The 14,308-nt window shown below is 48.2% G+C and overlaps 1 protein-coding gene across 4 annotated transcripts in view; it reads right to left on the bottom strand.

The window, feature by feature from the left end:
• The window catches only part of MLLT6 (MLLT6, PHD finger containing), a 170,294-nt gene extending 158,315 nt beyond the window's left edge, over nt 1-11,979 (bottom strand). For all 4 annotated transcript variants that reach the window (XM_060780942.2, XM_060780943.2, XM_060780946.2 and 1 more), the window contains exon 1: nt 11,177-11,979. In XM_060780942.2, coding sequence (XP_060636925.2) covers nt 11,177-11,285 — 109 coding nt within the window. In that variant the 5' untranslated portion in view covers nt 11,286-11,979. The remainder of the gene's footprint in view (nt 1-11,176) is intronic.
• Between the last annotated feature and the right edge of the window lie 2,329 nt (nt 11,980-14,308).

Here is a 14,308-nt window from a genome sequence, read left to right as displayed (position 1 = left end):
CCATCAGAAAACACAGTATTTTCTTTTAATCATGGGGGTTCTGTGTGGGAAGTTTAGCCCAATTCTATCAATTCAGAACGCTCTTTGATTTTAGATGAACTATAAATCCCAGCAACTACAACTTCCAAATGTCAAGGTCTATTCCCCCCAAACTCCATCTGTGTTCATATTTGGGCATATTGAGTATTTGTGCCAAGTTTGGTCCAGATCTATCATTGTTTGAGTCCACAGTGCTCTCTGAATGTAGGTGAACTACAACTCCAAAACTCAAGGTCAGTGGCCACCAAACACTTCCAGTATTTTATGTTTGTGTTCTGTGTGCCAAGTTTGATTCAATTCCATCATTGGTGGAGTTTAGAATGCTCTTTGATTGTAGGTGAACTATAAATCCCAGCAACTACAACTCCCAAATAACAAAATCAATTCCCCCTCTAACCTCACCAGTATTCCAATTTGGGTGTATTGGATATTTGTGCCGAATTTGGCCCAGTGAATGAAAATACATCCTGCATATCAGATATTTACATTACAATTTATAACAGTAGTAAAATTACAGTTATGAAGTAGCAATGAAAATAATTTTTGTGGTTGGGGGTCACCACAACATCAGGAACTACATTAAGGGGCCGTGGCATTAGGAAGGTTGAGAACCACTGCTCTAGTCCCTGTAGTTCAGTGCCCTTCCACACAGCCATATAACCCTAAACGGGTCTGGCCTAGTCTGTCTATCTGAATGTATCTCTTCCTACGAACCCCCCAGGAACCTAAGATAGTCTGGGGAGACCCTGCTCTCGATCCCGCCTGCTTCGCAGGCACATCTGGCAGGGACGAGAGACAGGGCCTTCTCTGTGGTGGCCCCTCGGCTGTGGAACTCCCTCCCTAGGGATATTAGATCAGCCCCCTCCCTTCTGACTTTCTGAAAAAGAGTAAAAACCTGGCTCATCGAGCAAGCATTCGGAACCCCGGAGTAAACAGACAAACTAGAGTTGGAAACTGACCCAGGAACGGCCAAGACAATGTAACGGATGAGGATTTGAACGAGAGGACATAGTTCTTTTTTTAATTGTTTATTATGCACTGTCGTTTATGTTTAATTTGCACTTAATATTTTTGCTTTATTAATGTATTATTTTGTTTCGGCATCGAATTGTGCCGACTATGTATACCGCCCTGCGTCGCCTTCGGGCTGAAATGGGCGGGATAGAAATAATGTATAAAAATAAATATCAAGGCAGAAAATCCTACAATATCTGCTTTGAACTGGATTATCTGAATCTACACTGCCATATATTCTAGTTTAAAGCAGATAATGTGGTATTTTATTCAGCTGTGTGGGAGGGGGCTCAGTCTTTCTGACACTGACTAGCAGCAGCTCTCTAGCCTTTCAGACAGTTATCTTTCCCGGCTGGACAGGGGTGGCTCAACCCATTACGCAAAATAAGCATTTGCAGTATAGTTGATTTTGCCCAGGGGCGCTCTTGAGGCGCTCTTGGGTGAAAATAGACCTTGACATATGCGAGTTGTAGTTACTGGGATGTATAGTTCACCTACAATCAAAGAGCATTCTGAACTCCACCAATGACGGAATTGAACCAAATATGGCACACAGAACTACCATGATGAACAAAAAATATATATCAGTGATTGGTTGGGGGGGGGGGGGCGCCAAAATACTGTTTGCTTACCATTGAAAATTACCTAAGGCCGCCTCTGCAGCTGGAGAAGTAGGGCTTAGATCTCTTCTCTGCTAGTGAAACAGCCTACATACAGAACACCCACCAACTCTATCCACCAACCTTGTACTTAATTAACTATTTTCTTGGTGGCTGCAAGCAACAAAGAATTTCATGCAGGAGGATGCTCAGGACTTCGCAAAGCCCTCCTGATCCTCCCCACAAGAATGAAAACCCTTAACCAGCAAAGAAAGACAGTGGGTAGACAGCAAGAGCTTTCTCCCCCTTCTCTGACCTTTTCCCTTTAACTAATATAGTAAGAGGCACTGTCAGTAGGCACTGGCAGCATCTCCAAGCCAGGGGTAGAGATCCTTCATGGAAATGCAGGTTGCTAGACTTTTTAAAGGCCGGTATGATTGCTAAAAACTCCCCTCTCCACCAGACATATGACTTAACACAAGGCCGGCTTTCCCACCGAGCCACAGCGCTCTTCTGATTTTGCTTATACATATCCTCATCCTGTGAGTAATTTCTTCTTCTTTTCTTCAAAGTCCCTAACCTCATTTACTGTCAGATTTTAGTGCATTGGATATTCAAAAGGAAGACAGCATCAAAGTTAGCGAACAGGACTGAACTTCAAACAAAGCTTAATTTCAAGCACAGGGCTGGAACCCATTACGAAGGACCAGCGTGGGAACATATTTCACAACCACATCACATGTAAAAGCTTAGGCAGGGTAAAACATACTTTTGTTGTTATTTACCATCACGCCACCTTCAGCTTATGGCAACACTAGAAATGAGAAAGCTCCAAGAGCCTGTCAGCAGCTCTTAGTCCTTGGATTTTGCAAACTCGGGGCTTTGGCTTCCTTGATTGATCCAACTCTGTAATGTGGTCTGTCTCCTTTCCGACCGCTGTCTGCTTTATCAACTTTTCCAGTGAGTTATATTATCTCGTGATATGACCAAAAAATCATCACCTCGGTTTATTTATATCTAGATAGATGGTTCTATGAAGGTGGGTCAAAAAGATTTGCCTCTTGTGTCATAAAAACAGTATGAATTAACATATCACAGCAGAAGTTGCTACAGATTATAGTCTGAACGATCCTCTACACAAAACTACCATTCAACATAGTCATCATCAATTTGTACACATATGTGCCATTGTTTAACCCAGGCATCAAAACAATTTCGGAAAAAATTCAGGGTTTTGCTTCATGACCCATGATTTTAAAGTTGTTTAATGTCATTCAAGTCACTGAATCTGAAACCACATAGGGTGGGTGAGGCACTACTGACTACCAGAGTAAAATGTAATCCAAGGAATGGTGTCACAGTGGTTCTCCATGTTCCAAAAAAATAAAGTCTACTAGATCAGCACAGAAGGTTATGACAACAGTGTTTTGGGACACACAGAGTGTTATTCTTGTCGCCTTAGTGGACGATCTCTGCAGAGAACTCGACAGGGGGAGTGTGTCCCTGTTGGTTCTCCTGGAGACCACAGTATCCTTCTGGGGCGCCTTGTGGGGATGGGTCTTGGAGTTCTGGGGTGCCTTGTAGGGATGGGCCTTGGAGGTACTGTTCTGCAGTGGCTCCAGTCCTTCCTGGAGGGTCGTACCCAGACGGTGTTGCTGGGGGACTCCTGCTTGGCCCCACAGCCATTGTCCTGTGGGGTCCCGCAGGGCTCAGTATTGTCCCCCATGTTGTTTAACATCTACATGAAGCCGCTGGATGAGATCATCCGGAGTTTTGGAGTTTGATGCCATCTGTACGCAGATGACGTCCAACTCTATCACTCATTTCCATCAGATGCTAAGGAGGCTGTCCAAGTCCTGAACCGGTTCCTGGCTGCTGTGACGGTCTGGATGAGGGAAAGCAAATTGAAGTTGAATCCAGACAAGACAGAGGTCCTCCTGGTCAGTCACTAGGCCGAACAGGGTATAGGGTTGCAACCTGTGCTGGACGGGGTCACACTCCCCTTGAAAGCACAGGTTTGCAGCTTGGGAGTTCTCCTGGATTCATCACGGAGCCTGGAATCGCCTGTACCTTGGGAAGTCAGACTTGGCCATGGTGGTCCACGCTCTCGTTACATCTAGAATAGACTACTGCAATGCACTCTATGTGGAGTTGCCTTTCAAGACTGCTCGGAAGCTTCAAATAGTCCAATGAGAGGCAGCCAGGTTAATAACTGGGGCGGCATACAGGGAACATACAACTCCCATGTTACGCCAGCTCCACTGGCTGCCAGTTTGCTACCGGGCACAATTCAAAGCGCTGGCTTTGGCCTATAAAGCCCTAAACAGCCCTGGCCCAAATTACCTGTCCGAACGCATCTCCCATGAACCATCACAGAGATTAAGATCCTTCAGGGAGGCCCTGCTTTCTGTCCTGCCATTGTCACAGGCACGATTGGTGGGGATGAGAGACAGGGCCTTCTCGTTGATTGCTTCCCAGCTATGGAACTCCCTTCCTGGTGAGATCAGGTTGGCCCCCTCCCTCCTGTCCTTTAGAAGGATGGTTAAAAACTTGGCTGTGGGACCAAGTTTTCGGGACAGGGCAATGAAGTGGCAGTGGGAAAGATGGCAGGGCCAATTAGATTTGATGCGGATGGCTAGGACGGTTTTAAATGGTGTATTTTAATATTTGGACAAATGTTTTTTAATGTCTATGTATTGTATATAAATCTGTGTCCCGGCATTGAATGTTTGCCGTGTATATGCTGTGCTCCGCCCTGAGTCCCCTTTGGGGTGAGAAGGGCAGAATATAAATGTTTTAAATAAATAAATATTTTCTGCAACATGGTGCCACAATCAACAGCAAAACCTATGTAACCACACTTAAGAAACTTAAGGAGGCAATGAGAAAGAAGAGACCATTAAAAGTCATTTGTCCCATCAAGTTTCATCATGGTAATACAAACCGACACACATCATTTTTCACAATCCAGGTGATGGCAAAATGGGCTGATCAGTAGTGCCTCCCCCACGCTATAGCCCTGATTTGGCCCCTTCTGACTTTTACTTGTTTTGACTTCTTCAAGACAACCTATGTGGTTTCAGATTAAATGACTTGAACAACGTTAAAACAGCTTTAAAATCAATGGTCAAAAAGGAAAACCCTGAATTTTTCCAAAATGGTTTTGATGCTTAAATGATGGCACGAATGTGTACAGATTGACAGTGACTATGTTAAATGGTAGTTTTGTGAAGAGGATAGTTCAGGCTACAATCTGTAGCAACTTCTGTTGTTATATTTTCATTCGTAACGCTTTTATGACACTAAAAGGCAAAACATTTTGACCCACCCGCATCTTTACCTGCCATTCCAAGAAACTAGCAGTAAACATGATCCATGTCAAATCCACGGAAACAAAACAAACGGGAGTAGGAGAAAAAAACGTAACAAGCTCGGTGGGTATGCTTCCCTCATTTTACAGAAACAGGTATTGACAGGGGAAGAGTGGCTGTGAACATGGGCAGAGTGTTGTTTCTCCCGCTCTTGTCATCCAGACAGCAGGAAGCCTTCAGCCACTTTGGGTTAGGGATAGGAGTCTTGAGGTCAGGGATTAGATGGAGCTCTCCAGAGAAGAGCGGTGCCATCACAGCAGGGCTTTGAGGCTGAACTCTAGGACCCTGCTTAGCTGAGCGGGAGAACACCGGAGAGAGCCCCAACTTATTAATATTTCGAAGGGAAGCGAAAGAGAAGAAGGGGTCTCTCTCTTTCACACTATTGAACAAATCAAAATCATGCCAGGAGGGAGCAGTCCTGGATGTTGTTGCCATTATCCAAATAATGCCATGAGAAGAGATGGAGGCACAACACTGACTTCCCCAACTTATTAATATTTAAATGTGTTGTTGAAGGCTTTCATGGCTGGAATCACAGGGTTGCTTGAGTTTTCCGAGCTGTACGGCCATGTTCTAGAAGCATTCTCTCCTGAAGTTTCACTCTGATGTGGGTGAAATGTCAGGAGAGAATGCTTCTGGAACATGGCCATACAGCCCGGAAAGCTTACAGCAACACTATTAATATTTCGAAGGGAAGCAAAAGAGAAGGGGTCTCTCTCTGTGACACTACTGAACAAATCAATAGGCATACTAGGAGGGAGCAGATCTTGATAATGTTGCCATTTCAGAGCCTGTCCCAATAATGCCATGAGAAGAGACTTCACCAACTCAGGCATGTGGGGGGGGGGGGGGGGGGCTTGGGGGCTTCAGCCCCCCCTCCAAATTCTGATGGTGGTCCACGAGAAGGCCTTACTGGTGCATTATTTAAACTGCTATGTTTATTCATATCATGATCTGATCACTATACTCAATATATCCCATATGCATGGGGGTATTGGGGTAACGATACAAAAGGTTTGCTAGGGTAGACCCTCTTCCACTCAGACACAGCCCCCCCCCTCACCAAACTCAGCCCCCCCCCAAACAAAATCCTGGCTACGGGCCTGCACCAACTTATTAATATTTCAATGTGTTGTCGAAGGCTTTCATGGCCAGAATCACTGGGTTACTTGAGTTTTCCGAGCTGTACAGCCATGTTTCAGAAGCTTTCTCTCCTGACATTTCACCCAGATGTAAACATAACCATACAACCCGGAAAACACGCAGCAACCCTATTAATTATTCGAAGGGAAGCAAAAGAAAAGAGGGGGTCTCTCTCTGTGATACTACTGAACAAATCAATAGTCATACTAGGAGTGAGCAGATCTTGATAATGTTGCCATTTCAGAACCTGTCCCAATAATGCCATGAGAAGAGGTGGAGGCACAACACTGACTTCACCAACTTATTGATATTTCAATGTATTGTCGAAGGCTCTTATGGCCGGAATCACTGGGTTGCTTGAGCTTTCTGGGCTGTATGGCCATGTTCCAGAAATATTCTCTCCTGACGTTTTACCCAGATGTGATTTTTCCGAGCTGTGTGGCTATGTTCCAGAAGTATTCTCTCCTGGTGTTTCACCCACATCTGGAGCCCCCGGTAGTGCAATGGTTAAACTCTTGTGCAGGCAGGACTGAAGACTGACAGGTCGCAGGTTCAAATCCAGGGAGAGCATGGATGAGATCCCTCTGTCAGCTCCTGCTCCCCATGTGGGGACATGAGAGAAGCATCCCACATGGTTGGTAAAACATCAAAAACATCCGGGCGTCCCCTGAGCAACGTTCTTGCAGATGGCCAATTCTCACACCAGAAGCGACTTGCAGTTTCTCAAGTCACTCCTGACACACACAAAAACCATATCTGGGTAAAACTTCAGGAGAGAATGCTTCTGGAATATGCTCCCCATGCGGGAACATGAGAGAAGCATCCCACATGGTTGGTAAAAACATCAAAAACATCCAGGCATTCCTTGGGCAACATCCTTGCAGATAGCCAATTCTCACATCAGAAGCGTCTTGCACTTTCTCAAGTCACTCCTGACACACAAAAAAAACCCATCTGGGTGAAACGTCAGGAGAGAATGCTTCTGGAACATGCTCCCCATGCGGGAACATGAGTGAAGCGTCCCACATGGTTGGTAAAAACATCAAAACATCAGGGCATTCCCTGGGCAACATCCTTGCAGATGGTCAATTCGCTCACACCAGAAGCGACTTGCAGTTTCTCAAGTCACTCCTGACACACACAAAAACCACATCTGGGTAAAACCTCTGGAGAGAATGCTTCTGGAATATGCTCCCCATGTGGGAACATGAGAGAAGCGTCCCACATGGTTGGTAAAAACATCAAAAACATCCAGGCATCCCTTGGGCAACGTCCTTGCAGATGGCCAATTCTCACACCAGAAGCGACACACAGTTTCTCAAGTCACTCCCGACACGAAAAAAAAATCTAGGTGAAACATCACAAGAATGCTTCTGGGACATGGCCACACAGCCCAGAAAACTCACAGCAACCCTATTAAGATTTCGAAGGGAAGCAGAAGAAGGGGGGTCTCCCTCTTCCACACTGCTGTACATTTTCCATCTAAATATAGAACCTCAATCTAAATAAAGCACTTTGTTTTGATGGAGCCCCTGGTGGCGCAGTGGGCTAAACTCTTGTGCTGGCAGGACTGAAGACCGACAGGTCGCAGGTTCGAATCCGGGGGAGTGCGGATGAGCACCCTCTATCAGCTCCAGCTCCCCACATGGGAACATGAGAGAAGCTTCCCACAAGGATAGTAAAACATTAAAACATCCGGGCGCACTCTGAGCAACGTCTTTGCAGACGGCCAATTCTCTCACACCAGAAGCGACTTGCAGTTTCTCAAGTTGCTCCTGACACACACACACACACACACAACCCCTCCCCCCTTGTTTCGATGTGCCTTTAGTGCCACCACTGAGCCCTGGTGGCGCAATGGGTTAAACCCCTGTGCCGGCAGGACTGAAGACCGATAGGTCGCAGGTTCGAATCTAGGGAGAGTGCGGATGAGCTCCAGCTCCCCACATCAGCTCCAGCTCCCCACATTTTTTTTGTCGTGTCAGGAGCGACTTGGGAAACTGTAAGTCACTTCTGGTGTGAGAGAATTAGCCGTCTGCAAGGACGTTGCCCAGGGGACGCCCGGATGATTTGATGTTTTTATCATCCTTGTGGGAGGCTTCTCTCATGTCCCCGAGGGAGCTCATCCGCCTCTCCCTGGATTTGAACCTGCGACCTGTCAGTCTTCAGTCCTGCCGGCACAGGGGTTTAACAAGAGAGAGCTTTCCACAAGGAAGGTAAAACATCAAAACATCCGGGCGTCCCCTGAGGCAACGTCCTTGCAGACGGCCAAGTCTCTCACACCAGAAGCGACTTGCAGTTTCTCAAGTTGCTCCTGACACACACACACAAAACCCCCCTTGTTTCGATGTGCCTTTAGTGCCACCACTGAGCCCCCGGTGGTGCAGTGGGTTAAACCCCTATGCCGGCAGGACTGAAGACTGATAGGTTGCAGGTTCGAATCTAGGGAGAGTGTGGATGAGCACCCTCTATCAGCTCCAGCTCCTGACATGGGAACATGAGAGAGCTTTCCACAAGGATGGTAAAACATCAAAACATCCGGGCATCCCCTGAGCAACGTCCTTGCAGACGGCCAATTCTCTCACAGCAGAAGCGACTTGCAGTTTCTCAAGTCGTTCCTGACACACACACACACACAAAACCCCTCTTGTAGTGCCACCACTGAGCCCCCGGTGGTGCAGTGGGTTAAACCCCTGTGCCCGCAGGACTAAAGAATGATAGGTCGCAGGTTCAAATCTAGGGAGAGGATGAGCACCCTCTATCAGCTCCAGCTCCCCACATTTTTTTTGTTGTGTCAGGAGCGACTTGGGAAACTGTAAGTCGCTTCAGGTGTGAGAGAATTAGCCGTCTGCAAGGACGTTGCCCAGGGGACTCCTGGATGATTTGATGTTTTTATCATCCTTGTGGGAGGCTTCTCTCATGTCCCTGAGGGAGCTCATCCGCCTCTCCCTGGATTTGAACCTGTGACCTGTCAGTCTCCAGTCCTGCTGGCACAGGGGTTTAACATGAGAGAGCTTCCCACAAGGATGGTAAAACATCAAAACATCCGGGCGTTCCCTGAGGCAACGTCCTTGCAGATGGTCAATTCTCTCACAGCAGAAGCGACTTGCAGTTTCTCAAGTCACTCCTGACACACACAAAAACCATATCTGGGTAAAACATCAGGAGATAATGCATCTGGAACATGCTCCCCATGTGGGAACATGAGACAAGCATCCCACATGGTTGGTAAAAACATCAAAAACATCCAGGCATTCCTTGGGCAACGTCCTTGCAGACGGCCAATTCTCACACCAGAAGCAAATTGCAGTTTCTCAAGTCGCTCCTGACACACACACACAAAACCTCCCTTGTTTTGATGTGCCTTTAGTGCCACCACTGAGCCCCCAGTGGTGCAATGGGTTAAACCCCTGTGTCGGCAGGACTGAAGACTGATAGGTTGCAGGTTCGAATCTAGGGAGCGTGTGGATGGGCACCCTCTATCAGCTCCAGCTCCCCACATGGGAACATGTTTTACCATCCTTCCACAAGGATGGTAAAACATTAAAACATCCGGGCGTCCCCTGAGCAACGTCCTTGCAGATGGCCAATTCTCTCACAGCAGAAGCAACTTGCAGTTTCTCAAGTTGCTCCTGACACACACACACAAAAACCCCCTTGTTTCGATGTGCCTTTAGTGCCACCACTGAGCACTGGTGGCGCAATGGGTTAAACCCCTGTGCCGGCAGGACTGAAGACTGATAGGTTGCAGGTTCGAATCTAGGGAGAGTGTGGATGAGCACCCTCTATCAGCTCCAGCTCCCCACATGGGAACATGTTTTACCATCCTTCCACAAGGATGGTAAAACATCAAAACATCCGGGCGTCCCCTGAGCAACATCCTTGCAGACGGCCAAGTCTCTCACACCAGAAGCGACTTGCAGTTTCTCAAATCGCTCCTGACACACACAAATCCCCCTTGTTTTGATGTGTCTTTAGTGGCAACTTCCTAGAAAGGGTTAAAGGCAATCCACACCAGGCCTGGGCTGACATTAATAACCCCAGATCAGTGGGGCAGGGTGCAATCGAGGTGACTCCTCCTCCTCGCCCTTCTGTTTCCAGTGTTAATGATCTACTATAGGAAAGCAGAGACAGAGAGAGGCAGGCTGAGAGCCCTCCTCCCTCCTCCTCCCTGTCGCTCTATTATTTCCTTGCTCAAAAGGTGTCCTTTTGTAGATTTGGGGGGGGGGGGGGTTGGGAGATGCCTATCCTCCCCACTTCCGTCCTCGAGACAGCCTACCATAACATCACAAGCGAGGATACCGATCCCTTATGGCAACGTTACAAGAAATAGCCCCAAACACACACATATACACACAAGAGACGCACTCACACACGTACAATGCTCCACGGGAGCTAATAATAGCACCCTGCTAATCCGGAAGGAAGCCGAGAGAGACAGTCCGAGGTCACTGCCGTAAGCGACGTCAAAGCAGATCTTTTTTTCTCTCTTAACACACAAAAAAACCGCACCATAACAACCCAAGCTCTCCTTAGGCTCAGATCTCCCCCATTGCCTTGCATTGAGGGCGATTAGAATCATCACACACACAGAGAGAGAGAAAACAAAGCCATAAACAAAATTGAAGGGGAATGACAACCCCCCCCCCCCCCCCAGAGATATTAATACCCTTCCTATCAACACACAGACACAAACCTCCTTGTGATGTGTAAATCTGTGCCTCTCCCCCTCCCCCCTTTTTGGCCAGGAAATACCGTTATAGGAAACAATAGAAGCTGAAATACTTCCAGTGCGTGAAGATGACAACAATTGTGTAGATTGTGTCTAGATCTCACAGTGGGGAACTCTTTCCAATCATCTCTATCTCTCTCTCGTTTTCCCCCTGGGAAGAATGAGAGAGAGGATGGATGATGGGGGCGAAGGGTTATCCCGGATGAGCCCCCAATGTGGACAGCAGGAAGAGTTGGCTGAAGGAGGCAAAATAGAGGAGAGGTGTTGGCCAAGCTTACCTTGATGCACGGCGACGTTACAGCCGTGCCCATCGCAGTAGACCAAGGGGTTCTCCGCCCAGCCCCGCTCGTCAGAACAGACGCAGCAGCCACCCACCATCTCCTTCATTCTTCCATAAGTTTCTTCGTTGTGGATCCCCCCCTCCCTCAGTCGAAATAACCACGATCCTCCGGGGTGTTGTTTCCAAACACGCGTCCGCTCTTCTCCTCTCCTTTCTCTCTCCTCAATTCCTCATCTTTTGCGGGATCCACATTGTTGTGGCTGGGCCAAAGCAGCAGCAGCGCCGCCGCCGCATCCACACGCGCGCAAACACACGCGCACGCCGCCGGCAACTGGGCAAGGCACACACACCACGCACACAACGTCGCGCAAGCCTTACAAGCCAGCAATCATGGCTCCACGCGCCTCCTGCGAAGTCTTCGCTTCAGGAACAGCTGCCACACTTCGCAGGGAAAGAGAGGAGAGGGAAACGTCTCGGCTGCCTGCCTCTCGGCCCGCTCCCCGCCGCCGTCTTGCGTGGATCGCCCTCTCGCTCCCCTTGTCTTCCCTTGCTCTCCTCCTCCTCCTCCTCCTCCTCCTCCCTTTCTCTCCGTCTTCATCCAAAGGAAGGGAATCGCGCAACCCCAAGTCTGGCCAGCCAGCAAAGCGTCCGAGCTTGCCGCGCCGTTGTTCAATATGGAGCGAGGACCAAAAGGAGAGGGAGAGAAAAAGGGAAAGATTTAGAAAAAAAAGGAGGGGGGAGATCTCTCCCTCCCTTAAATCCTATTATCTGTAACGTTGCGTTGCCTGCTTTGACAGATCAGGGCAGCACCAGCGCCACCTTTTGGCCGGAGAGGGGAAGGAGCCCTGCTTGGGGAAAAGCGCGCCTGGAGGGCATCCAGCCAATACATCTCCTGCGTTGTGGTAGATCAGTGTTTCTCAACCTTCCAAATGCTGCGACCCCTTCATGCACTTCCTCATGTTGTGGTGACCCCCAATTTATTTATTTATTTCAGTTGCTTCTACCCCGCCCTTCTCACCCGGGGGACGGGACGGGACGGGACTCAGGGCGGCTTACAAAAGCGAGGCACAATTCGATGCCCACATCACATAACAGCAAAAGACAATAACATCAGTTAATGAAGACAGCAATTCGAGTAATAACAATTAACAGAAACAATAATTATTATAGGCAAAAACAACCATAAAACCAATAAAAGCAATAAAACCAATACAAACTTCATTGACGGTCAGCGTTTCACAGTCTCATAGTTTAAATTCCAATTCCACAATTGTCAGTCCTTTCAGTCCTATCCATCTGGTTTCCATATCTAATTGTCAGGTTGCCCAAAGCCTGGTCCCACAACCACGTTTTTACCTTCCTCCTGAAGGCGAGGAGGGATGTTGATGCTCTGATTCCCCCCGGGAGTGAGTTCCACAGGTGAGGGGCCACCACTGAGAAGGCCCTGCTCCTCGTCCCCACCAGCCTCACTTGTGATAGCAGTGGGGTCAAGAGCAGGGCCTCCCCAGATGATCTCAAATTCTGGCAGGCATGTAGCGGGGGGGGGGGGGGGGGGGGGCTTGAGGGGCTTCAGCCCCTCCCAAAATTCTCATGGTGGTTCGCGAAAAGGCCTTACTGGTGCATTATTTAAACTGTTATGTTTATTCATATCATGATCTGATCACCATACTCAATATATCCCATATGCATGGGGGTATTGGGGTAATGATGCAAAAGGTTTGCTAGGCTAGACCCTCTTTCACTCAGACTCAGCCCCTCCCCGAAACTCAGGCCCCCCCAAAACTCCCCCCTGAAAAAATTCAGCCCCCCGCCCCCGAAGCAAAATCCTGGCTACGGGGTGGGACGTAGAGGGAATTTGAGATCATCTGGGGAGGCCCTGCTCTCGACCCCACCGGGATGAGGAGAAGGGCCTTCTCAGTAAAGCGTCCGAGCTTGGCGCGCCATTGTCCAACCATAACATTATTTTCCTTGCTACTTCATAAATGTCATTTTGCTACTGTTGTGCTGGTACAGCTGTACCAGGAGCTCCAATTTTGTTTGCTTTGCATTGAATGTTTGTTGCAGTCCTAAGTTTCAGGGACTCTGCAGATAGGTGGCTTCTTTTGGCTGCAATCATAGGGCAAGCCACCTGTCAATTATAGTTAGGTTCCCTGCTCCCACCCCCTTTTGGGTTTTTGGAGGGAATAGGAGCCTTTTTGAGTCAGTTCTCACAGAGAAGCCTTTCGCACAGGCAGAGGCGGCCCTAGGTAATTTTCAACGTAAGCAAACAGTATTTTGGCGCCCCCCCCAATCAATCATTGATATATATTTTCTGTTTGTCGTGGGAGTTCTGTGTGCCATTGTTGTTGTTCATTCGTTCAGTCGTCTCCGACTCTTCGTGACCTCATGGACCAGCCCACGCCAGAGCTCCCTGTCGGCCGTCACCACCCCCAGCTCCTTCAAGGTCAAGTCAGTCACTTCAAGGATGCCATCCATCCATCTTGCCCTTGGTCGGCCCCTCTTCCTTTTGCCTTCCACTTTCCCCAGCATAATTGTCTTCTCTAGGCTTTCCTGTCTCCTCATGATGTGCCCGAAGTACTTCAACTTTGTCTCTAGTATCCTTCCCTCCAGTGAGCAGCCGGGCTTTATTTCCTGGAGGATGGACTGGTTGGATCTTCTCGCAGTCCAAGGCACTCTCAGCACTTTCCTCCAACACCACAGTTCAAAAGCATCGATCTTCCTTCGCTCAGCCTTCCCTAAGGTCCAGCTCTCACATCCGTAGGTTACTACAGGGAATACCATGGCTTTGACTAGGCGGATCTTTGTTGCCAGTGTGATGTCTCTACTCTTTACTATTTTATCGAGACTGGACATTGCTCTCCTCCCAAGAAGTAAGCGTCTTCTGATTTCCTGGCCACAGTCTGCGTCTGCAGTAATCTTTGCGCCTAGAAATACAAAGTCTGTCACGGCCTCCACGGTTTCTCCCTCTATTTTCCAGTTGTCAATCATTCTTGTTGCCATAATCTTGGTTTTTTTGATGTTTAGCTGCAACCCAGCTTTTGCACTTTCTTCTTTCACCTTGATTAGAAGGCTCCTCAGCTCCTCCTCGCTTTCGGCCATGAGGGTGGTGTTATCTGCATATCTAAGGTTG

The sequence above is a fragment of the Anolis sagrei genome, chromosome 6, assembly GCF_037176765.1.
Source record: "Anolis sagrei isolate rAnoSag1 chromosome 6, rAnoSag1.mat, whole genome shotgun sequence".
Classification (NCBI taxonomy): domain Eukaryota; kingdom Metazoa; phylum Chordata; class Lepidosauria; order Squamata; family Dactyloidae; genus Anolis; species Anolis sagrei.
This window is presented reverse-complemented; position numbering and strand designations above follow the sequence as displayed.